General features: G+C 42.2%; 2 protein-coding genes and 4 non-coding genes across 6 annotated transcripts in view; all 6 read left to right on the plus strand.

The window, feature by feature from the left end:
* The first annotated feature begins 18 nt into the window (after positions 1-18).
* WDR43 (WD repeat domain 43) lies at positions 19-20,447 on the plus strand. Its single transcript, XM_065739619.1, has 18 exons — positions 19-258; positions 3,258-3,392; positions 4,188-4,309; positions 8,470-8,590; positions 9,749-9,888; positions 10,385-10,487; positions 11,563-11,627; positions 12,015-12,186; positions 12,619-12,705; positions 13,583-13,714; positions 14,135-14,272; positions 15,117-15,203; positions 15,767-15,798; positions 16,549-16,612; positions 17,462-17,575; positions 18,000-18,069; positions 19,753-19,808; positions 19,906-20,447. Exons 1-18 carry the CDS (start codon positions 19-21, stop codon positions 20,023-20,025), a joined length of 1,998 nt encoding a protein of 665 aa, XP_065595691.1. The 3' UTR covers positions 20,026-20,447.
* On the plus strand, positions 4,733-4,809 carry LOC136050656 (small nucleolar RNA SNORD53/SNORD92). Its single transcript, XR_010622417.1, has one exon. It is a non-coding gene; the product is annotated as a small nucleolar RNA SNORD53/SNORD92 (small nucleolar RNA).
* LOC136050652 (small nucleolar RNA SNORD53/SNORD92) lies at positions 8,738-8,821 on the plus strand. Its single transcript, XR_010622413.1, has one exon. It is a non-coding gene; the product is annotated as a small nucleolar RNA SNORD53/SNORD92 (small nucleolar RNA).
* LOC136050651 (small nucleolar RNA SNORD53/SNORD92) lies at positions 9,991-10,074 on the plus strand. The gene has a single exon (XR_010622412.1). It is a non-coding gene; the product is annotated as a small nucleolar RNA SNORD53/SNORD92 (small nucleolar RNA).
* Positions 13,068-13,146, plus strand: LOC136050655 (small nucleolar RNA SNORD53/SNORD92). Its single transcript, XR_010622416.1, has one exon. It is a non-coding gene; the product is annotated as a small nucleolar RNA SNORD53/SNORD92 (small nucleolar RNA).
* Positions 20,448-21,672: 1,225 nt separating the features above from the next.
* TOGARAM2 (TOG array regulator of axonemal microtubules 2) overlaps positions 21,673-24,323 on the plus strand; it is a 48,054-nt gene continuing 45,403 nt past the window's right edge. The window contains 1 exon segment of the mRNA XM_065739615.1: positions 21,673-21,743. Within this exon segment, the coding sequence (XP_065595687.1) occupies positions 21,691-21,743 (53 nt within the window). The 5' untranslated portion in view covers positions 21,673-21,690.

Consider the following 24,323-nt stretch of genomic DNA (forward strand, 5'->3'; position numbering starts at 1 on the left):
GTCCGGGCAGGGAGCGCCATGGCGGCGGCGGCAGCGTGCGGTGGGGAGGCGGCGGCGGCGGCGGCGGCGCGGCCCCCCTTGGCCTTCTCCCCTCACGACCGCCGTTTTCTCGCCGTCTCCGGCTCGGATGGGAGGCTCCGCGTGTGGGACGCGGTGGGTGGCCGCCTGCGGCACGAGTACGTGCCCTCCGCGCACCTCAGCGCCGCCTGCACCTGCCTGGCCTGGGCCCCGCCTGGGGGCCGCCCGCCCCCCGACAAGGTACGGGCTGTGGGGGGAGGGGATCCGCGGGGAGAGCGCTCGTAACCCCGCGCGGCCTCGAGGTGCGGCCGCGCCGCTTCACCCCGCCCTCCCGGCGCCATGCGGTGCGGCCCGGCAGCGCCAACGGGACCGGCACGGCCCCGCGCCACGTGTGGGGCTGTGCTGCGCTGCCCGCTGCCCAGGAGAGAAGTCCCTCCTCGCGGTGGCGTCCATTGAGAGAAAGTTAGTGTCAGATCGGCCTCTGCCTTGTTCGTTCTTGCCTCTGGCATCGGTTAGTTTTTACTCTTTTTAACTGAAGTGCGCCAGGTCGCACTGATACCTGGTGTGCTATGCCGGTGGAGGCCTGGTGTCTTGTCAGGTTACACCTCAACTGTGTTTTGGGTTGTTTTCTGTGTTAACGAAGGCCAGGTGTTTAGAGGGGTGCATTAGGAGTGAGGTGTTGAAGTCCAGGCCCTGGAATTGCTGATGCAGTGGTGACTTATTGGCGTGCTCTCTGCACACGTGCTTTTGCAGCATTAGTGCTTCCTGCTTGTCCTGTTCACCACCTCCACTCCCATCAAGTGGTGTCTTCAGCCAGAGCGTGTGGACCACCAGCTTTCAAAGTAGCTTCTTCCACCTCCCTCCCAGTAAGTTGCAGCTGTTCTGTCATCTTCAGCTCTTTAAGGCTCCTCAGGGTTTTAAGAGCTTTACTTCACATGTTAGCAAGAGAGATGAGGTTTCTGTTAATTAGAAGCTTCCCTGCACAGGAAGGAACATTATGGAAGTTTTCTTTTGCAAATATCCTTTTCTAACCATCTGTGCTAATTTAAACTAATCTTTTTCAGTATTTTTAGGTCAGTTTGAGTTCCCATGAATCTGAAAGTATTCAAAAGAAGCTGTTGCTTGATGCACTTCAGCTGCTCTGACCTCTCTGTGGAAGCTAGGTGCTTTTCTTAGAGTCCCTTCCAGCATGAATATGTCTGAATTTTCCATTGATGCTTCTTTTGAACCAAAACTGACAGAATGTCCCACCAATAGTGCTGATGAAGGCTGGTCACTGAAGAAATGGATGTAAAAAGAGTAATTGGAAGACACCTCACAGCCCCGAGCTTTCTTCAGAACACTGCAAATTCTGTGGACCTCAGTGGCACCTTGTTGCACTCCGTGATGCCTTTGGTTTGCTTTAAGGGAAATAAGTCATAAAAAACCATATGGAGATTGAATAAGCTTTAATTAAAAGCTCTATTCAAGGGATGAGAATAAAATCCATCTGTTCTTAATTGTGGTTTTGATTCTCAATCTTGATCGGGAGCGGTAATGAATAAACCTATGTGTACAGATTTTGAAAAGTCCTTAGAAAGATATAAACTGCTCTTGCAGCTCCAGTGGAGACCACAGTGGAGTGGTCCCTGTGTTTGTATTTCTAACTGCTTTGAGATGGCTTAGTTGGCACTGCTGCCAAAACTTTAATTAGTTTATTTAGCATGTGAGTCTCTTCTTATATTATCTTAAAACCTGGTTGATTAATTAGTTGTGCTTTGTAACTGGTGATTTCTCAGGACTTGTGCTTTTGTTTCCTTTTTTGTAAACACTTTCACTTCCCAGGGATGATGAAGCCTAAACAAATCCTTGCAATAACCGATGTCCTTACTTTTCTCTAGAGCCCACTGTTGTTTTTGCTTTTATTGGGTTCAAACAAAACCATTTTCCCGGGCGGGGTGGGGGGGGGGGGTGAAGTACATATGTTAAATATGTCGAAAAAGAAAGCCCTGCCTGGAGAAATTTTTTATGTCATGTGTTGTATATTATATGACAGATGAGAGTCATAGAATCGTTAAGGTTGGAAAAGCCCCCTAAGATCATTGTGTCCAGCTGTCAGCCTACCCCCACCGTGCCCACTGACCACGTCCCTCAGTGCCATGGTTCTTGAACGCCTCCAGGGACAGTGACCTCACCATCTCCCTGGGCATCCTGTGCCACTGCCTCAGTGCTCTTTTTGGAGAAGAAATGTTTCCTAATATCCAGCCTGATTAAGCTGCATGGCAAGGAGCTTGCATGGAGCTGACTGCTCATGTTTGGTCTCCGAGTCTCCGGTTCCTTTATCTGGAAGTTCATTAGTGCAGATATATCTGTTGTGTAGAGGAAGCATTGCCTTGTGTGTATGTACTTTTTTGTTGTAGTTATTATTTTTCATTTGAAAGTATGCTTTGCTGTAATGTAACAAACAGAAAGAGACTTAGGAAAGTGCACTTGGAAAAAACTGAGCACTAGCATTAGAGATGATCTTTTTCTTTGACAGTGCTTTTGAGCACTTCTGGCCATTTTATTGTGGTTATTAGTTTTGTGGGATTACCGAGCCATAATAAACAGCTGTTTCTTCTGCCTTTGTTTTACTTAAGTTTTGCATACATTTGGTTAAGCAAGATGAAGTAAAATTCCTCCTTGATGTGATTGGTGTCCCTTACAAAGCAGGAGGGTGAGGACTTGAGAATTGCCTGATGATAGGAAGACCTCTGGTAATTGATTGTGGGGCTTGGATAAATGACATTTATCAATTCCCGGTTGCTTCTCTCTGCAGAGTGTGGTTGCACTTTCTTTTTAAGAGGTGTTATGGTTACTCAGTATTTGCAAGACTGATGGTAAACTGGTGATTCCTAAGAAAACTATACATGTGTTTCTGTTCTGGGAATGAAATCATTTGGTCACATTAATCTTTACCTCTCCCTCTGTGAAGGAAACTGTGAAAAACTTAGATATTTTTCCCCTCTCCGTATGGTCACTAAGTTAGCAAAATGGCCTCCATTGAGTATTTCCAAGTAACTCATACCAACTTTGCTACCTTGTACACTGAAGTGTAATCTGAACCTCTACACTGCTGTGTCTACTTTTTGTGTCTTAGCAGAATTTGTGCTGGCTCTCTGGATCTCTGACTTGGAAAGGTTTTTTTCCCACTGCTTTAGCACTTAAGAATAGCTGGTCAAACTAATTAGTTTTATTTTTTTTTTCTCTCTGTTTTTCAGGATGGCCCCCAGAGGAAAAAACGGAAGTCTGAAGCTGCAGAAGTGAACAAGCAGTTAGATATCCTGGCTATTGGCACAGCAGTTGGTAGCATTTTGTTATACAGCACAGTAAAAGGAGAATTACAGAGCAAGCTAGTAAGTTAGCACTCATCATCACATGCTGCCAAATAGTGGTGGTTTCAGTCAGCTTATGCTGTTCTTTCTGTTGCTTAAAAGTGGAATAAACTGACGTAGTTAATCAAATCTTTTAATTTTAATGGCTGCATGTATGAATAGAATTGCAATAATTTAGATTCTTGGGAATCTTTGAATGATACTTCTGTTGTTGGCAGTTTGTACACTTTGAGAACTCCTGGTTTGACAGTATCCTGACATTGTGTGTGGATTTGTTATTTTATATCAGATGATCATCATGATGAAATATCTGACTGAACAGTTAAGTCCTCCATGGGAATACCACTCCCTGTGCCCCTTCAGGGCTACTGGAGAAGAGGGCAGGATTGGAGTATTCATCAGCTCTTGTTAAGCTGTTGCATTGGTGGACTCTTCTGTACATCCTGATTGTACTTTAGCAAGCAGGCTCTTGGATAACAAATATCAGGACACCTGTGCTAACAATCTATGCTACTGCTAGACAGCTTTGGCTGTGCTTGTCAGAGGTGTGCAGGACAACATTTTGTTAACTCTGAAGTACTAGAACAGTAATTAATTCAAATGCATGTACAGGTGAAAATATGAAGTATGTTTAACTTGTAGTTCCATACCGATTGTTAAAAGCACAAAAAAGTTAAGTGCTATGCACGTCTCTCTGAGGCACCAACAGTTTGAATTCAGTTCTTGAAAGAGCACTTTTCACATTGTTGATGTGGGAAGACTCAGTAGAAGTACCTCTTCATTTATTTGTAAGTGACCCTCTCTTATCTTTTGTAGGATGGTGGTCATGACAGTAGAGTAAATTGTGTGAGGTGGCATCAGGACAACTACTGTTTGTATAGCTGTTCAGAAGACAAACACATTGTGGAATGGAACACACAGACCTGCAAAGTAAAGTGGTGAGTGATCTCCTTGGTGTGGTTTGTTGTCATGTGCTTTTGTGTGTTTCCTCCTTTGCAGGTGTTAGGGTTGTCTGGTTGGAAATGCTGTGCTCTGCTATGCAGGCTTCATGCTCCCTGTACAAACTTAGCAGTGGTTATGACTTGTAAGGAATTTAAAGTGGTTTGATTAAGGGCTAAAAGAGGAGATCTTACAGTTGGGTTTCTTCCCCTGTGTATTGCAAAGACTAAATACAATGCTTAGCTGCTAAGTGGGACATGAGTCTCTCCATGCTCTTAAGTGAGATATGGGCTTCCAATTGCTTTTCTGACACTGCAAATCCACATTCTCAGAAATATCACTGAAAGTGCAGGGGAGCTGGATGCTGGAACGCCTCATCCCAGTTAGAGCTACTGTGCACACGTGACTCTGCCCCGAGGGCCTAGCTATGATGACACCCAGTTGGTTTCGCTCACTACTGATGTGCAGTGGGGACAATTCCACTTGGCTGTCTGAGCAGGCTGCTGCCATTTAAACTGCTGTTGAGCAAGAGGAAACTTAGTGCTGAGGTATTTGCTTTCTTCTCCTATAAAGTCAGTCTTTTCTTTTGGACTCTACAAACTAAGTTCTGTGTTAGTGATTCTGGTTATCTTAATGAAAATCAAGTATGTGGTGGCACCTTGACCCTCGTTGATACATTTTTTTTGGTAAAATTTCCCCATTGTGTTATTCTTTCAGCATTTTACAGATTTGGGGCACTGCAGACAGAGCATTGCAAGTAACCTCTTCAATTTCCTCAGGAAGGAAAGATGCCCCTATGTTGCATTTAGACCCTGGCACTATGTATCAAAAGATCATTATAAGATCTCTCCTTAGCCTTCTCTTCCTGGGTGTGAAGGAACCCCTTTCCTTCACCCTTTCCTCCGCACACTCCAGCTCCAAACCTTCATGGTGATTGTCCACTGGATTGCCTGCAGTGTGTCAGTAACTGCTCCAAACTGGCTGCAGTGCTCAGAGGTAGTTTCAAAAGCATTGCACAGAAAGGAGGAATCATTTTCCTTCGTCTGCTGGCCACGTTCTAGCTAGTGGAGGTCGATATGCAGTTGACCTCATTGCTGCATGTGCTTACTGCTAACTCATGTTCAGGTGGTCTCTGAGGATCCCCAAACTCCAGCTTGTGGGATGTCCCCAGAAGAACTGCAGCTCTGCCCTCTGGCATATTTATCAGCTGATCTCCTTAATTTGTTAATGCCAGTGGACTTGTGAATGGATGCATACTGTAATGTTTTCAAGGTCATTCATGAAGACCTGAGCTGACAGTGAGGTTGTTGAATGCAATTGGAATGTCCTTGGGGAATGACCCCAGTAACTGGCCATCAGCTGGACTTCGTTGCAGTGGTTGCAGATGTTTGAGCTCAGTGTTCCAGGCAGTTGTTATCCTAGCTCGGCGTCCATTCAGTCAGTATCTTTGCAGCCAAGCTGGAGTTACATAGTCTAATGCAAGACATTGTCAGGAGCACTGCTAAATTAAATTTAAATTGTGTACAGTGTGTCACGTGAGCCAGCTGTCTCCATTAGGACAGCAGTCAGGTTGGCTAGGAATGATTTGCCCTGTTCAAGTTGGCTGGCTGTTTCCAGTCGCTCTTTTGACTTTTGTGTATTTGGGAATACTTACTGAGTGGATTTGCTGCATAATCTTTCATCTCATTTCCTGTGTTCTCCTTTTTGCAGATAGGTTTATCTTTTTTTCAAGTCATCAGAAATTTCTCCTGAAGAGTGTGGCTTCTTAGAGATGATGGAGTGGTCTTGCAGTGTCACTGGCTTAAGCATTTCTGGATGCATCCCATTCCGCCTTAGGGGCTGGATATGTGAACAGCTTGCTGTTGTGATCCCTGATTTGATCTATCTTCATGGATAATGCTCTGCTCCCTCTGATTCTGTCACTGGTTTGGGAAACATGGAAGTCCTGAGAGCAGTCTATGCTCTTCTGTGGTTTGGCATTTTCTGTGTACTCAACAGATTCCTACACCATTCAGCACTGGGCCCACGCGTTTTTCAGTCCTGATCTTACTGCTGCTGATGTGCTATAAGATCTCCTTTTTGTTGTCCTTTCATATTCCCTGCTGGTCTGAGCATCCAGCTGAACTTTGGCTTTCCTGCATGCCTAGTCTACACCTACGGCAGCACATGGTGTGAGCCATTCATATGCTTTAAGGCGGTCATCCTAGAAGAGCAGCCAGCTTTCCTGAGCACCTTTTGCCCTTCACATCAGTCTCCAGTGGAATATTGCCCATCAGTTCTTTGCATAAGTGTCATTCTGCTTTTCTGAAGACTGGAGTTGTCATTCTGCTGTTTGTCTTGCTGTGTCGCAGATGCCCAGCACATCACCCTTGTTGGTCTCTTCTCATGCCTACCTGGAAGTTCTCTCCTGGCTCTTGGAGTGTTTCAGAGCAAAGCTCCATGCACTCAAAGCCACCTTTATGTGTGGAGGAAACGACTTCTCACCTTCCTGACACATTTTTGCTTAATAGCCATCCTAAAAGTCCATTAACTGCAGTATTCCTGTTTTGTAAACTATCCCACAGGTTCTCTGTGATCTCAGTAAGATCAAAACTCTGAAGCTGTCCATGGGTATCTAAGTGATCCTGTTTATTTCTTACAGAGTGTGTGTTCACACACAGCTTCTTGAGATGGGTCCTTATACCCCCACTTCTTTTGGGACTGTGGTTATTGTCTCACAACAAACCTAGGTTAATTCCCTCTTTGCTAGGTTTGCCTGTGGGCAAAATTGCTCTTGTCCCACTTTGCAAGATGGTTGTTGTCTTCCCGCAGTCCTTGTAGCTGAAAGAGTGCTGTAGTTACACAAGCCAATGAGGTGTTGATGTGCAGAATGTGCCTGCTCCTGTGTGAATCTTTTCCATTGAATTGAGAAATGTGCCACCTACAAACTGCTAAAGGTTTGGCTGTAACAATAGCAGTTCTCCTCTTCAGTTGCAGTGCAGTAATTGCTTAGGAAAATGCTAAGGAGTACTCCTAGATTTGATGTATGAGCTTAACGTAAAAAAAAGTATTTAGAATTGATGTGTTCTCTAATTTTGAAGATGGCAGTGAAAAAAAAAATCATTATTGGAGTGCATAAATGAAAAGTACACTGGAAATATAATTATTACCCTTTTTACCAGAAGTCATGTATCACAAATCATACCTACGGTAACAGATATTGGAATTATAGAATCATGCAATGGCTTGGTTGAAAGGAACCTTAAAGACCATCTAGTTGTACATTTGAATATAGTTTATTGGATTTGCTACACTAAATGGATATTGATCTGAAATTGTTAGTCCTGACTTACACTTCTGAGGAGAATAGAGAGTTTTGTTATACCCTGTGAAAGGTATAACGTTATTTGTGAAGTTTGTAGCCAGTCAGACTTGTAGTTTCTCTGAAATGTAGTCAGAGATGATACTGCAAGTGAGCGCTCTTGTAGAAGAGAGAAGAGGTGCTGCTTGGCATAAGAAGGTCTTCAGGAAGTGTTTCAGGAGGGATCTTTACAATCAGAATGTGATGGGTTAGGTCATGATTTATTACATATTGGGGGTTTGAATTAATGATTTCCTTGTAATTCCACTTAGAAACATGCAGTACTCAGACTCTTTCTGAGCAGGTACAAGCCTTCCATGACAGCATCTTTCTTAAATAGTACTTTGAACTGTGGAGTTCTTAAACCTTTGGGGCTGAGGTTATTACTGTCAGTGTCACTAACAGTCGTGGAGGAGTGCCAGGAACTGAATGGGCCTTAAAACTCCGAAGTCCATTCTGAGTAAGTTGGTGTAAGCTTTGTGGATTATGGTTCCAAGAAAGTCGTAATGGTGTGGCTCCTTTTGACTGATCCTGAATAGCAGAGAACTCTGAGGAGAGATATTAAGAATAGGGTAAGCAAGTATATGTATTTTTTGTTAAACAGCAAATCAAAACACAAAAAGCAGTCTTATTATTTCTTTATTATTGAGTCAAGAAATTTGAAAGTGAGGAGCAGAAACAGAATAACTTTTGACCTAATATTTGCCAACTTAGACTTTTTTTAAGTGCATTTTGCCATAGGGGTACCCAGCGGAGTTGACATGCATTTTGAAGTTACACTAATGAATATCTCTTTCTATGTCTCCATCCAAATTTCAGCAAGTGGAAAGGTGACAGTGGCAGTGTCAGTTCTTTGTGCATCAGTCCAGATGGGAAAATGCTGCTGTCAGCTGGTAGAACTATAAAACTGTGGGACCTGGAGACCAAAGAAGTCTACAGAGTAAGTAACTTCATGTAAACACACAAGCAAACAGAAGAAAAGTGTACTCTTGTTGATTGGTGACTTTGTGTGTTTAGTGTTTCCTAATAGAACCTACGACAGTTTTGTAGGGAAGGGGTCTGTCACCTGTGAGGCTGCTGGAAGCTATTTCTGTGATGATACCTTCAATTGTGGTTTCAACTTCCTGACAGTTGAATGAGGACGTTGAATTCCTTGGCTGTGCCTGAGAAAGCTACCAGCAGCCTTTCTTGAGGCTGTAGCATAAGGATAGGTGCTGTTCTCTTTCACTGTGTTTCTTTCTGAAGCCCTTGTACTGGGGAGCTCAGTTCACTGCACTATTAGCTTCTGCTGATGTGTTTTTGTGAGAGCTCCTGTACCCTTGTGCTGAGCATCTCTTCAAAGCCTTCAGGTTGCTTAGCTACACTTTACGTAGTAGGTGTTATCAGTATTGCTGTGGAAGCAGTTGGATGCAGAGGGACAAAAGTGTTGTTCCCTGGGCAGGGCTCGGGCACGAGGAAATAAACATGTTTTGGCTGTTCCTGAAATGCAGTCATGTTCCACTGCATGGCAGCAGATAGGAAGCAGCTAGTCTCTGGTTTCCTGGTGCTTGCTGTCAGTTAAGTGTGCCCATGTGTTACTGTGGCTTGCTGGCACGTGGTAGCTACTGTGTGTGTCTGCATCCTACAATGACCAAAATCATTATCTGTGAAAATAAAAACTGAAGCGATGATTTCTTCTTCTTTTTTTTCTTTTCCTTTTGGTTCAACAGCTTTAGTGGGTATTCAGATCTGTGAGGTCATCTTCTAGTTGAGAATGAAACTAAATTTAGTTTTGTTGTAACATGTGAAATGCTTTCTGACAGAAACAGCAGTACAGGCAGGTGTGATTTCTTTTGCATGAGTTTAGGACAGTAATTTTCCCTTTCATTCCTCATTAAACTTTACATTCTGATAAATAGATGGAGTCAGGAAACATTCATTTTTGTGAGCTGTAGAAATGTAAGGAAGCTGATCACCAGTTAAAGAAACAGAAAAAACACTGAAATACTCTTGCTAACTTAGTAACACTTGGATCTTTTTTAACTTGCTTTGTTAACTATTTTAGTTTCTGTTACTTGGCTGTTGATGGCAATAATTGAACTTCCCCCCGTTCTCGCAGCATTTCACAGGCCATGCTACATCAGTGTCATCATTAATGTTTACCACAGTGAAACCTATCAATGAAAATAAACCCTTTGATGGAATTACAGGACTTTATTTCTTGTCTGGGGCTATACATGACCGGTTACTGAGTGTTTGGTATGTAAACTTTTCTTAATTTTTGACTTTGATTATGACTGATTTTGAGGATAGGCTGAAAAGTGTGTTCTGAACTCTGAGTGGAAGAGGTACTCTGGAAAAATGCAGTGATGATCCTTTAAGTGGTGGTTTCAATTCACTGAGTGTTGAATGAAGACCTGTATTTCCTTGGCTGTGTCTGAGCATGTTTCCAGTAGCTGCCACTTGACTTCCCAACATATGCTAGGAATGTAGTGCGTGGTGTGCTTCTTGTTCTTTGTACTTGCTGTGAAGTTTAAGTTTCTTTTTGGCTGATTTTTGCACGGTGGTTACTTTGCACTTGAGATTTAGAACACCTTTTCAAACTGAAAGCTGCAATTAGTATTTTTGGATGAAGTACTGTGATAGTGACAATAGCAGTGCATAATTTGTAGGATCTATAACACTGTGCTACTTTTCAGATGCGGAGGATGCTGTTTGTGCTCTCTTAAATAACGTGTGCTGTTTGTGTCTCCAGGCAGATCAGATCAGATAGGAAAGAAAAGAATGCTGTGATGTCTTTCACAGTAACAGATGAACCAACATTTATTGACTTGACGGTGTCAGAAGTCAAAGAAGAGGTAGGAGCAGTTGTTTGTAACCAGATATGTCCAACAATTCCACGTCAGGCTCCTTTTAGGGCATTTTAAAGAAATATGTTTAGTTTGTATTTTGTTTCTGTTATGCAAATATGAAATCTGAATGTGAGTTCCATAGTGAGGATACTTATTGTAGCTACATTTGTGTAGCTGGCAGTTTGAAATACTTATTTTCATAGCTATTAAGTACAAACTCCATGTTTCCTTCAAAAAGTTTGCTTGTGATGGCAGAAACATCATCTGTTTCCTATTTGGAACAAATTAATAAGCAAAATGTTTCTTAGATTCCAGTAGTAAAAACCAGTGAAGGTTTCTTTCTAAAATACAGTTTGAACATGGTTCTGGGTTTTTTTCATCTTAGGTGGCTATTGGTGGTATAGCCCTGTTTTGAATTAACTAGCCTGTATGTGTTTACATGGCTGAGCACGTTCCTGAAGTGTCTCTTTCAGCAACAAGTGTTTCAGAGTAGTTGTCTTATGAAAAGTATCTGCATGTGAAATGTTCACAAGTCATTTCTGTAGTCTTGTAAAACGTTTTTTCTTCTGTTGCCTTGAGATTCCTTTATGAAAAGAGTATTTTGTGCTCTAACTCCTAATGTTTCCATTTGTGCCCTCTTGTATGTACAGGAGATGGGAGTATCCTGTGATGTGCACCTGTAATTTAATTGCTCAGAGCACTTTGTTTTAGTTTCCTTCCTGTGAGCATATTTTGTGTGTGAGTGCCTCTGCAGTTTAGTGTATCTTGGCACCTTGGGGACTGTATTTTTGGAATGTTGCTGCTTGTACTCATGTCTACTAGTGTCCGACCTGTTCAGATTTGAATGTTTCAATATTGATACAGTAAAGCACAGGTTTGAATTATGTTTTTGTCATCTAATAGCTATAAATGTTCCTGAGATGTTAGTGTGTCTGATGTAATTTTATGGGCTTAGTTGTATCTCTGACGTATGTAGTTGTAAAGTGTGAAATTGCAACCATGCAAATGTCTCTTGATGTCTCATACCTGGGGATGTTTGTTGTTTGGTCTAATCAAAATCTTCTGTTGTGACTTCTTTCAGCCTGTGAAGTTAGCAGTTGTTTGCAGAGATGGGCAGTTGCATTTATTTGAACACATCTTAAATGGGTAAGGTAGTATTTCTTCCGAGAGTCTGTTTGGCAAGGTCTGGGATTACTGGGAGGCAAAGCTCTTTTTTGTTGCACTGCTGCCTTTGAACTCTTGCCTCTGTTCACAAATTGAGTTCCAACTGACTCTTTGTCTTGGCTTACTTGACATGTGTTTTAGGAAATGCAAGAGAGCTTATTTGTTGGGGGTTATGCTGTACTCTGTTAGAAACTGTTGCTTTAGCCATGATTTTGCCTGGCTTAACCTCATTTAAACAATCTGTAAAGGATGTGAACTAGTACAGTTTAAGGGATTTGATAATGAAGGGCACATCTTTTGCAAGATATGGAAGTCTTTAAGCTAATCATCCTGTTGTTTTTCTTTCCTTCCCCCCCTCACCCCTCCCAGCTACTGCAAAAAACCCTTAGCATCAAACTGTACCGTCCAGATAGCAACACCTGGAACTGATGGAGACTCCACGCCAAAACCAGTCCCTATTCTAGCAGCTGCATTTTGCACAGACAAACAGTCTCTGCTGCTTGTGTATGGAAACACCTTACAGCCCATCATAGAGAAAGTGGTACGTAAAACATGGAAAGGTTTTAGATTTCATACTTTTTTGGAATTGCATTGTGAGATTGAACTTATTCTTCCTCTCTTCTCTGGGAGTTATGACTATTGCCCTTGAGTGGTTTTGAATGGGGATTTGTATTCTGTTCATTCAGTTAAAGTGTAAGTTGGCATTGTTGCTGGCCGTTTCATGCTGTCTCAGCTGTTAATAAATTAGGCCATTGAAACTTTCTGAAACTTTCAGTTTGCCTGTGTGAGCCTCTCTGCAGAACACAGAGATCTGGTAACAAAAGACAGATGTGCAAAGCAACTGCTATTCTAAGGGAGGATAAGAAACTTCCTCCTTGTTTGCACCTCTGGAGTTTGTTCTCATCTTTTAGAAGTTTGATGAATCAGCACTGTGATTTATTGGCAGTTAACTGTTTTATTCCTGTCCTTCCAGTCTTTGAACACCAACGAATCCCACATATGTTTGATAAGGGACATCCAGAAAGTGTTGGTGCTTAAAACGGATGATGCTGTAACAAAGGTGAGCTTGTGTGATATACCATCATCTTGCATCTCTTCATTTACTTTGGAAATGCTAGAATTCTCTCTCCTGAAATTTGGATTTCTGAATGAACCTGCTCAGAGCTGCAGTGTAGTTACAGAGACCCACAGCCCTTGATGCTGTGTGCACTGATAGGCCTTCCCACAGTTACCTTCCTGTAGCTCATGTCACAGCTGATAACATTGGTATAGTGAGCAGACAGCATCGGTTTTCTAACCCTCAGGTTAGCTACCAGTTCTGGTGCTCCATCAGCCTGGTGGAGCTTTGTGCTAATTCCCTGGTCCCTGGAGCTGGAGGGTAACAGAGCTGAGATGCAGTGAGAGATGTGGGAGCTCCCTGGCATGCAGTGATGATCTCCATCTTGGTTTCGCTTTTTGCTGAATTCCAGTGAAGACTCAATTCTCTTGGCTGTCTGAGCATGCCTTGTGGAGAGAAAAGTGATGATTTGTGTATTGAGCGAAGTGAGTAGTATTTTAATTTTTCTATTCTTTTCCAGTTAAGTTCTTGAAATCAAGTTTTTATTTATGGAACATGACTTGTACGCACATCATCTGGAAGTTGTGATGCTCACTGCAGTATGTGTATTTGTATCACCTTAGTGGGCACTCAGCATGGCTCCCATATGTACACAAGGCTGGGTGGGTACTTTGAAACAAAGCAAAAAAAAGAACAGAGCACACAGAACTGCTGTTAGGGAAGAGGTGTTCTGGAAATAGCATGTAGTGTTTTCCTCATAGGTTGTGGCAGTCTGGTTTTAACGTGCGTGAGAATCTTGAAATAAAATTGGTATTTAAAACTGGAAGGAAGATGAAGGTATTAGCAATTTATTCTTAGCTTGTGTCTCTCTTTCTGCCAGGTAAAGACGCCAGTTGTGAACTCAGACACCAAAGTTCTAGTGCCTGGCATTCCAGGACACAGTGCGGCTGTTAAAACACCATCCCTGGGAAAGGAGAAAAAGAAAAGCAAAAGGAAACCGGGAGAGACAGAGGTGAAGTGCTTCCTCTTTTTAACCAAACAGTAATTTAGAAAGCAATCATAAAATCATTGCAGCGACTTTAGGTAGATTTGAACTTGTGTTGCTTGCCTTCATTGTTTGCGTGAGGGCAGAGTGAACCATACTATTTCCTTGTAGGAAAAGATCTCTTTGGACAAAACCTTTCTCTCGTTGAAGACCTGACTGCAGTGCCCACAGATTTGCCCATTGCTGAGGACCTTTGTCACACATTTGTTTGTCTCTCTGTGCTAAGATTAATTACTGCTTCTTAGTCAATACTTCATCTTCCTCTTTTTCCAGCTATCCTCTCAGTATGTTACTTTCCAGCAGGATCACAGGGAATGTATAGATTTGCTTTCAGCTGGTATTTCTAAGAAACAGCACTGAAACACTTCTCTTATTTCTTGTCTGCAGGACAGCATTGAAGAGCGCCTAGGGGCATTGGATATTGATGTGAGCAAAGTAAAAACTCCAGGTGGCCTTCCACAAACAGATAGCTTTGCAGTGCTTTTGGTTCAGGGCTTGGAAAGCAACGATGAAGACATCTTAAATGTAAGTGCAGCAACATCACTGTGTGCTCTTTAAACTGTTTGTTGAGACTTGAGGGGAGCTTCGTACAAGCTGTGGAAGCTGAACAGTCGAGATCCTGTTGTTTCTCCTGGCTGCTTTTTGCTGATGTGCTGATAAGGCACTGGTATTATGAATGATGGTAGTGTATTTTTAAGGTAGCTACCTTGCTTTCTGAGTCAGCGCATGAACTTTGCAGCACTTCTGTTTATGATACATTCGTTGTGTCAGAGTTCAAATACTTTGCAAGTGATGTTACTAATGCAGCCACCTCCCCTTTAGCTCCAGCTAGAGAACAGTCAGTGCTTAGTCCAGAGTGTACAATTTACAAGTAGATGTTGTTTGAAAAATGCATCTCTGACATCAGTTTGACCTGAAAAGCTTGTTGCTGCACTTGTACTAGGGGGTATTTATACTTCTGGGGCAGGAAAAGGAAATCTCTTAAGGATTTGTCACTGAGTAGAAATTACTTGTCACAAGTGCAAGTGAAAGGCATTTATTTACTGAAGTGAAGCATAGAAATAGAAAAATAGCAATGGAAATTCTTGTTAATATGTCTGTTATACTTTGTTTCTAGCATGACATAGGTGGACTAGGGGCAATGGCCAATTGTTTTAGGCAGGTTAATCAAGTGTTTATTTTATTAATTGTAGCTGACTTGAAAAATGGAACTCCTTTTCATAGTAAATCTTATTTTATATGTTATCCTCATCTGAGCATGTAAAGGTAACGAAGTAGAAAAAGAGATTTAAACACAGGAATTTTTGTTTTTTGTTCCCATGTGTGTTAAAGCTGAATGATGATCTGATTTATTTTTCCATTTTAACAGAAAGTGCTTTCCACAAGAAAAGAAACTTTAATAAGGAACACAGTAGCCAGAATGCCTATACATGCTGTCATTCCACTGCTGCATGAGGTAGGAGAGACTGCATTTCATGTACCTGTTATGCAAACCACATTTGGCTCCCCTTTTAGCTGGGGGAAATTAAGGACGTGTCTCTTGATTTCAATGAACAAATCAAGTAAAATAATAATACTGATGTAGTAGTTTTATAATACTAAACTTATTTAATTCTTAGTTTATTTCTGTCTTATTCTTACCTCATCTGACTGAAGCTTAACGAAAGAACAAAGTGCAGTTGTCAAAGCTAGGAAATGCCATAGATCATGTGGTATAAGCAGGAAAGAAGGAAGAGGTTAAGCTAAAGCTTGTTTAGTCCATGGCAGAAAACAAAACAAAACCCAGTACATTTCTAGTACTATTAAAGTAGTTGATAATTTGAAACTTGAAAATATCAATGCTAGTTATGGTTATATTTCTCTTACAGTTTAATCTGCTGGCCTCAAAATCTATTCTTATTTGTGGTGCTGATCTTAGCTGAAGATCTTTCTGCCCAAATACTGAGGCTCCCATGTGGATGGGTTTTATGCTCATTGTGCACTTCTTGCTTTTAATTGTTATCATTTTTGTTCCTCTAGCTTACAAAGAGATTGCAAGGCAACCCATACAGGTAAGAAACAAGTCACTCATAGTTTAATTTATCTGAAAAGCTTTTTATTGTGTTTTATGGTCTGTACTTCCCTGTGGTGATTTCCATAGTGATTGTAATTAACAGTTGCTATGCTAATAGCATCTTGAGGTAAAATTTCTCACCTGATTGTGGGTGCGAAGAATTATTAAGACTGTGCTTTTTTGGGCTGACGTAAGTGGAATTAAAAAGGGAAAGGGATACCTGAAGTGAGCATACTGAGGAAGTAGCTGAAGTAGCAGAATACTGACAGCTCTGACCCCATCAGTGTGTTGACTCATATAACTTTTAAGATGTGTAGCTTGTATTTAAGAAGGACACAGTTCTTCCTGCAGCTAGCAATCCTGCTACGTTGCTATAGTGATGGCTTTGCTGTGACTAGGTGTCTTCAGTTGGATTAAAAAAACCCAACAAAAACATCTAACACATTGTAGATGAAGAAAGGAGTAGTGTTAGTTTGATCTTTTCTCCATTGAAACCTCCAATAAAAAACACATTAGAAACAGATCCCTGAGCATGTCTAGTTTTAGTATTTCTTCTAAATGTCTGTTCTTTTCCCAGTGAGTATCTTTATGTGGGCTTCTCATCCGGATAGCCGAATTATTTTATTGCATACTGCATTTTTCTTTTTATATAATGGAAGTGGAGCACTTCCTGTAGAAGAGCTTAGCAACTAGAAAATGAAATGCGTGTTGTCAGTCAGTATCTCATTATCTGTGATTTCATTTCCAGTGCCTCACAAATGGTTCGATGGCTGAAGTTTGTTTTTACTCTACATGCATCCTACCTTTCCACGGTAAGTATCTTGCATTGAAGTTAATGCATGTAGCTGAAACTACATTTAAGTGTTCAGATGTACGTATATTCTTCCTTCAGGAGTCTGTCTTGCTGTGCACATATGTAGTGCCCATTGTATTTGCTGTCCATTTTGCTGGATGTTTGTTATAAATCATTTGTCTTAGTCATCCATGACATAATAATAGTCATCCCAAAGTCAAACCAATTATTTCATGGGAGAGAGACAACTGTCAAAGCATGATCTGTCTTTTTGTCATTAACACTTAGAGAACTAAATTTCTGTATTGAGTATGGCTGGATATATAGGGTAAAGGTATGACGAAGTTGGCAGAGCAGTGGGTAATGTAGTAGCTTCTGGGTGGAAATCCAGCCTTCTCTGGATAAAACACTCTAGCTCAGTTTACAAAACAAACAAACGTATTGTGACACTGTTAGTCTTTTCTATTCCTGGGGATCTCCCTTTTATTACAGTACTGTTGTGTATGTCAGAACTTTTACACATTGCTAATAGTGGGTTTGTATGTTGGAGTGTATTCAGTTTCCATTTATGCTGCTTTCCAAGTAGTGCTTCTCAATGTGCTATGAGGAATGTCTGCAGAAGGAAAAAAGTGTAATTAGAACTGCTATGTTTTGAAAGGGATTATGGTTCTAGACGTGTCTGTGTATTAACTGGTTGGGCTGCAGGTGATTCCTGTGAATCCTCAGCAATTCCTTCTGACCAGAGTGACGTCAGCAAGGATTGTTTGCCCCTAATTTATAAAGATAGTTTAAAAATGTAGAAGATGTAGGTTATGTATTGTATGTATAGCATTGTAACAGCTTTGTTTTAATTCATTCTTCTCACAAGTTGCCAGACCTTATTCCTCAGCTGGGAATGCTATACCAGTTAATGGAGAGCAGAGTGAAAACTCTGCAGAAGCTTTCCCGTCTACATGGAAGACTCTTCCTCCTTGTCACCCAGGTGAGTTCTGCTAAAGCATTTGTAGGCTTAGCCTTCTGTTGTGAGAGCATCTAGTGGGATCTGTCATCAGGACCTTAGTGCAACTGCTGTATGGCTACAGTGGTAATTCTCAGAGCACTGCAGTTGGCTGACTTTGTGTTCAGTCCATGCTCACAGAAAGCGTTTTGCACTCTTTCCTGCCAGGTGAGTATACTAACTCATAGCATGTTAAATGGGAATAAATGGCAGGCACTGGGTTGCTCTGAAGCAAGTGCCTCTAAAATTTTACTTTGTCCTTCCTATTTATGTGGCTGTTAAACTACAATAATAAATGAATGCACGGTGACCTCTGTGTAGATTTCATTTATGTTGTTGAAAGTCTTACTGACTTCAAGTTTGGGGAATATACGGTTCCACATAAGGCTAATCTGCAAATTCCTTTCAGGTTGCAGCGTCGGAAACGGTTCAGGATGTGACTGAGGTTAATAAGACTGCAAAGCTGGTATATGAGGATGGTAAGTGTTGTATGCCAGATGTAGCTCAACTCCTAAATTTGTGTGACAGCTGATAGGTGGTGGCTGTTCATGGTGTTCCTGTGAGTATTGTTAGTAGTCAGGCTCCGAGCAAGAAGGTTATGTGGGAAATCTGTGGCAGGTGAGTGAGTTATTAATGATGTGGACATCTTACGGTTCATTGTGTCTTTCTTCCCTTCCCTTGGTTTCCTTCCCTTCTATTCAATTCTATTTTCAGTGAAGTCAGGAGCAGGGCCAGCAAAACTCCTACCTTGGACTTCCAGAGGGCAGACTTTGAACTGTTCAGGATGCTGGTAGGGAGGGTTCCTTGGAATTCAGTTCTGAAAGGTAAAAGGGTCCAGGAAGGCCAGTCACTTCTCATGAAGGAAGTCTTAAAGGTGCAGGAGCAGGCTGTCCTGTGCCCCAGGAAGAGCCAACAGGGAAGACAATCAGCGGGAACGAGCAGGGAGCTTTTCCTGAGGCTCCAGGAGAAAAAGAGTATCTACCTCCTGCAGAAGAAGGAAGAGTACAAAGAAGTGTTCAGGATTTGCAGGGAGAAAATTAGAAAGGCAAAAGCCCAGCTTGAACTCAACTTGGCCATTGAGGTAAAAGCAAACAAAAAACTTATTTACAAATATGTTAATAGTAAGAGGAGGGCTAAGGAGAATCTCCATCCCTTACTAGGTGCGACAGGGAACTATAGGCCTGTCAGCCTGACCTCAGTGCCAGGGAAGGTTATGGAACACATCGTCACAAGGGATATCACACAGCATGTGTGGGACATCTAGGGGATCAGGCCTAGCCAGCGTGAATTTGTGAAAGGCAGGTCCTGTGTGTCAACCTGGTCTTCTATGATCGAGTGACCCACCTGGTGGAAGAGCGAAAGGGCAGTGAAGCTGTGAAGGGTCTGGAGCACAAGTCTTATGGGGAGTGGCTGAGGGAGCTGGAATTATTTTGTCTGGAGGAGGCTCAAGGGAGGCCTTTATTGCTGTCTGTAACTGTCAGAAAGGAAGATTTGCTGAGGTGGGAGTTGTCCTCTTTTCCCATGTAGCTATGAGGCGATGGCCTCAAGTTGCACCAGGGTACATTCAGGTTGTATGTTAGGAAGAACTTACCTGAAAGAATGGTCAGGGCAGGGGTGCAGTCACTGTCCCTGGAGGTATTCAAGAAACATTTAGGTATTGTACTGATGGCCATGATTTAGTGGGAAGTATTGGTGATAGGTTGGACTGGATGATCTTGGAGGAGCTTTTTTCCAACCTTATTGGTTCTGATTCCTGCTTTATAAATTAAGGAATCTGTTAATAGAAGGCTCTTAAAGTACTAGGCTGATGATGTCATATTTCTAGTGCTAACTGCCCTTATGCTGAGGTAGATGCAGTCAAGGGGCTGCTACATTAGAGAAGGCAAGACTTTGCAGTAGTATCTATGCATGTACACTTTCAGTTCGGGCCTGCAGTTTCTACAAGAGCTGTATACTGTATAATCGTAGCAGAAGTGACTAGTTCCTGATTGAAGTTCATAGATGTTCATAGTTCTAAGTTAGTCAACTTAGTCTTCAAAAAGAATTGGTTTTGGAGTTCAAGTAGCAGAGTTTAGTGGAGGTTTAACAGCGCAGGGAGTTGAGTTTTGTTTGAATGTATTCAGGTCTGTTTTCCAGACTGAGAGATTCTTTTCTTTTTTCAGAGTCTTCAGAGGAGGAAGGTTCAGATGATGAGATGATTGCGGATAGAGACTCAGATGTAAGTGGAGTTGGATTGGCTCTTCTCCCAATCACTTGTCACAGAAGTTGTGTTAATGTCAAAGATTCAAACATTCCTGTGTTGTTCTGCCCTCCAGGAGAACTGGGATGAAGACGAAGAAAAAGAGGAGCAATCAGATGAACAGGACATGACTGTTGAAAAGGAAATCAATGGTGATTCTGATTTGGAACCAGAAAATGAAAGCGAAGAAGAATAATGGCATAAAAGAATAAACATAACAGTTTAAAGAAGTGGGCCACCAGAACTTTTTAATTCTGGATCATCTTGCTGAAAGATGCCATATTTGCATATAGGGGGTGCAGACTTCAGCACAGCCTATGTGTAGGGGCACGTGTGGGGCACTGTGCATTTCTGAATCCAGAATGTTTAACCACGCCAGCCTTCTCTTGCCCTATTTCCCTGCGCTTACTATAGAAACATTTCTTCCACCTCTCATGGTCAAATTATGCCTGTCATGTGGACATGCATTTGTATCTCAAGTGAAATAAATCTGCCACCGCTGTTTGTGTGGTAAACTTGGTTCAGCTTTACATTGAATTTGTTTCTAATGTTCAAGGATCAAGGACAACTGATCTATACCTTCTTTCCATGCTTCAGTTAGCAATAGCAAGTGGGCATCCTGCTATTGGTAAGGAAAAACAGTTATTTTTGTAATGTTTAAATTCTCTAATGAATTTCCTTTCTTTCCCCTGTCCTCCATTGTTTCAGCCATGCCTTGGCAATATCTAAATGCCAAAGTGGCTTAAAAACTTTTTTTTTTTTTTAACAAATTTGAACTCGAGACTTTTATATGTAGAATCAATGACTTTTCTTGTGCTTTAAAAAGACATTAGAACTATCACTGTTCCCTAATTTCATTTTAATTGAGGCTGTATATATGGTTAATGCTAACCCACAGGAGAGACTGTTGAGGTGGGTGGGGAGAGGGGAGTAACACAGGGAAATGAGAAGGTGGATACTTGTGAATACTTAGCGCACAGCTATACGTTTATTATCAATTTTTAACCTCAGTGGCAGAGCAAGGACAACTGATTGCTCAGCTAATGGAAGCTGAAGAGGTACAAACAGGTTTTTAAAAGCAAAACATGGTAAAGGTCTGAGCCATTCACCACTATAATGTACAATATATTTGTCTATAAATGGAGCTGTTGCAACTAAATGCTGCCCTCTTTGTAAAGTGAATAAATATACATCTCCTTTACCAAATACCTGTCCTGTGGTTTTGTTGAGAGAGCCCTTAGATACCTAAGGGTGGTGGTGAAAGAGGAAATGCCCATATCTCTTGTGGAAGAGAAAGCCAACCATATAGGTTACAAGGCAGTGTGTCTATAAATCTGGTTTCTTAGCTCCTTGTTGCATTGCTGGAGTTGCAGTGTTGTCTGGAGAAACAGTAGATTGTGTTGTAGGTTAATCTGATGTGTAGCTTTTCAAGCAGTACTGATGTTTCTGTAGGCAGGCTGGCATCAAATCTGGTGAAAGAGGGATGTGAATGAAGGTCTGGTGCTTCTCTGGTGAATGCTGACCTGCTGAGCTCTTGGGATATGGAGTAACATGAGCAACGCGTGTGTTTTCAATTGTGCAATGTCCTACACAGCTGTGTCTCAGCCTTTCCAGAAGGCAAAGCAGGACTGTGGGTTTGGGTCAAGGAATGGGCTGCCCCTCAGTGGTGAAAACAGTCAACAAGTCCACGAGGTGGAAACTGATGTGTACTTCTGCTTTTATATGCCAAATTTGTATTGTGTTCCATTTATAGGTGTGTATTTAACAGTCGTCCAGGCACCACTGCACGACGCGATGGTTATTGCTTTGCTGTTTTTATGTGATGGTGGCCTAATTTCAGATTACTGCAGTGGAATCTGTGATGAGGAGCGATACTACAGATGACCAGAAGGTGTCAGAGCAGCTTCACAAAAGGTACGTACCTTGGACTTCAAGAGCAACCCGTGAAGCCTGACTGAGGATGGCATTGTCTTAACATTGCTGAATGCGTCCTGCTGTAAGACGGTGTCAGTCACGTTCTCCTCTTTTGTTATGGCTCTGCTTCCAGGAGAACTTAACTACTACGCCACAGCACTGTGCCAAGGGTGCTTGTTACCTCCTTTGCTAAATGTTTCAGCAATATTGCCCCTTTGGGACCTATGCATGGAACTTTTGCTTATGGTTCATCTTTTAAAAATTTCTCTTGCTAGTGGCTTCTCTGTCTCCACGTAACTATCTTAACAACATTGGAAGAAGAGGCAAATGGCAGCGAAATGTACACCATTGGAGATGGAAAAGGAAAGATTTAGGATGCACAACTAGTCCTTGAAAAATTCCTTATGACTGGGAACATCAGCAAGCAGACATTTGCAGAAGTACTGAGATAAGGTGAATAGCTTTATAGGCAAGTTTAATTTGAGGCTATTAATATGGATTACATCTCTAGAGGACTAATTCCTGGCCTTTGGGATGCTGCTTCTCTACAGAAGGTTGGAAAGAGGTGACTGTGACCACTGTTATCTTGCATGTGTGTGCAGCCTTGCTGCTGTAGGACCTTGAGGAACAATCCAGGAGATGGGCTATGGGAAAGTCCCATGTGCTGTGAGTTAATTTACTGGCTTAAAACTTCAGTTTTGCTTCAGAGAGCAGTATGATTGACGTAGGGAATAATGATTGCCCCCAGTTTGCCCCAAGTGGGTGATTTCATCTAGGTGCCAGGCGGCTGTACCCTTCCTGTCTGGGATGCTTCCCTCACAGTGTGTGGGTTCCTTGTAAGATCAATAAGATCATAAAGAATATCCTGCTTGGAAGAGAACCTGGGTCTCTGCCTATGGAAAAGCCCACGTGCCTCTCTGTGCTTCTGTTCTGGCAGCAGGACGTAATGCTGTTTTGCAGGGAGGGATGAGAGAGAGAGGAAACGAGATCTGTGTGATTGGATCTTGCATTATCTGAGGGGGAGTGAAGTCACGGTCAGACCTGGAGCCTATCCAGAGCTCTTCTAATCATGGTGATGGGCTTAACTAGGTTATTTCAAATACCTTGGCTCGGTAACGAGCACTGTAAGTTATTTAGACATATCTTAAGGAATTAATGGTACATTTTGTCCTTGAGAAAAAACACTTCCTTCTAGCTCTGTGCTGGCTTTGTGGGGTGGTTTGTCTAAACTCCCCCCATGGTAGTCACTGCACTTAGGACCCCTCAATCTCTGTGTCTGAGCTGGAGTACTGCTTTCTTTCATCAGCATGAGAGAGCACTGGTCTGGTGGCTGTTTCACCAGATTCCCAAAGCCCCTGCAACAAAACCCCTGCAGCACTTTGCTGCCTGGTGGCACATTTCAGGAGGAGCAGGTTTGTGTGCTTGCCATGCTCTCCTGCACATAGTAAACCCATTCTTTATATTCAACTGCTCACCAATGGGGGGCAATAAATGATTTATAACCATGGCAGCAGTTGCTGTGGGAAACTGGCATCAACAAAGACCTTTCTTATGTCCACGTCAATGAAACTACCAAAAATCTTTCCACTCTGCATCAAGTGAGACTATCTGTGACACCTCCCAAAAATCCAGTGTAGAGGTAAGTCAAATGGAAATGGTATCACACACAATGTCTGCAACAGGAACAGATGACCCTTTCAACTGTCCCAGGCTGGAAGTTCCTGTGATCAGATCAGGTCTTCTGCCACCATCTGGGCTTTCTGGGAAAGGGGGTAAACAACAAACATTGGTAGAATCTACTTTTACTTGAGTTGCTGTGTGTTGCTTCAGAGATTTCTGTTAGGCAGAAAGTCTTGTGGTGTGAACAGGGAACATGGGCATCCATAGTTGCTGTTCTATACAACTGAAGTCTGAGTAGAACAGCATTCCCAGTGCTACCAAAATGCTGTGTGTAGGAAAACGCCCTATACACACCAGTGGGATGACTAGCATCCCCCTCCTGTGGGGGCCCATGGGTTTGAGCTATGCTAGTCACTGACTTCCATGGAGATCTGTTTTTGATTTGATAGGTTTTGAGGAGAAGAGTATATTGTTATGGATGTAAGGTTGTTCTTTGTTTGGTGTCTGGAGTACTTTGATCCTCTGGAAGCTTGAACTTGGAAATGAGATTGCAGTATAATGCAGGGATCGGTGTTGGTAACAACATGGTGATATGCTTGAGTGCTTGCAGGCATTTTAAGGACTAGAAATGGAACGAGCATCACTGATTCCAGTTTATGATTCTGTAACTTGGTACATTTGCAAAAAATTTGAAAAAATAGTTTTGAGCAGACTAATACTTCGATGCACAAAAAGGAGGGGAAGCAAGTGGGTAAGAAGGGGATGTGAGAATTGAAGGGAGAATTGGAAGTTTTTCGGCTTTTTTTTTTTTTGTGTGTGTGTGAGGATGTGGGTAGAGGCTGAAACACACAGCTTCAGGCCGTGCAATCCTGCTTTGGAGCTGCTTGCCTGGTGTGACTCTCAGTTTGTGTCACTCAGAATAGTGATGGGAACAGCACTGCTCCTTGGATGAGTCACAGT

This window comes from Cyrtonyx montezumae, unplaced genomic scaffold, assembly GCF_038088225.1.
Source record: "Cyrtonyx montezumae isolate F1298 unplaced genomic scaffold, pur_monq_1.0 scaffold_24, whole genome shotgun sequence".
NCBI classification, from domain to species: Eukaryota; Metazoa; Chordata; class Aves; order Galliformes; family Odontophoridae; genus Cyrtonyx; species Cyrtonyx montezumae.

What these genes read in the sequence shown, in the direction of transcription:
- WDR43 (XM_065739619.1), top strand. Translation starts at nt 19, where the DNA reads ATGGCGGCGGCGGCAGCGTGCGGTGGGGAGGCGGCGGCGGCGGCGGCG. An exon ending in GCCGCCCGCCCCCCGACAAG is followed by an intron (nt 259 to 3,257) that starts GTACGGGCTGTG and finishes TCTGTTTTTCAG; the next exon opens with GATGGCCCCCAGAGGAAAAA. An exon ending in GAGAATTACAGAGCAAGCTA is followed by an intron (nt 3,393 to 4,187) that starts GTAAGTTAGCAC and finishes TATCTTTTGTAG; the next exon opens with GATGGTGGTCATGACAGTAG.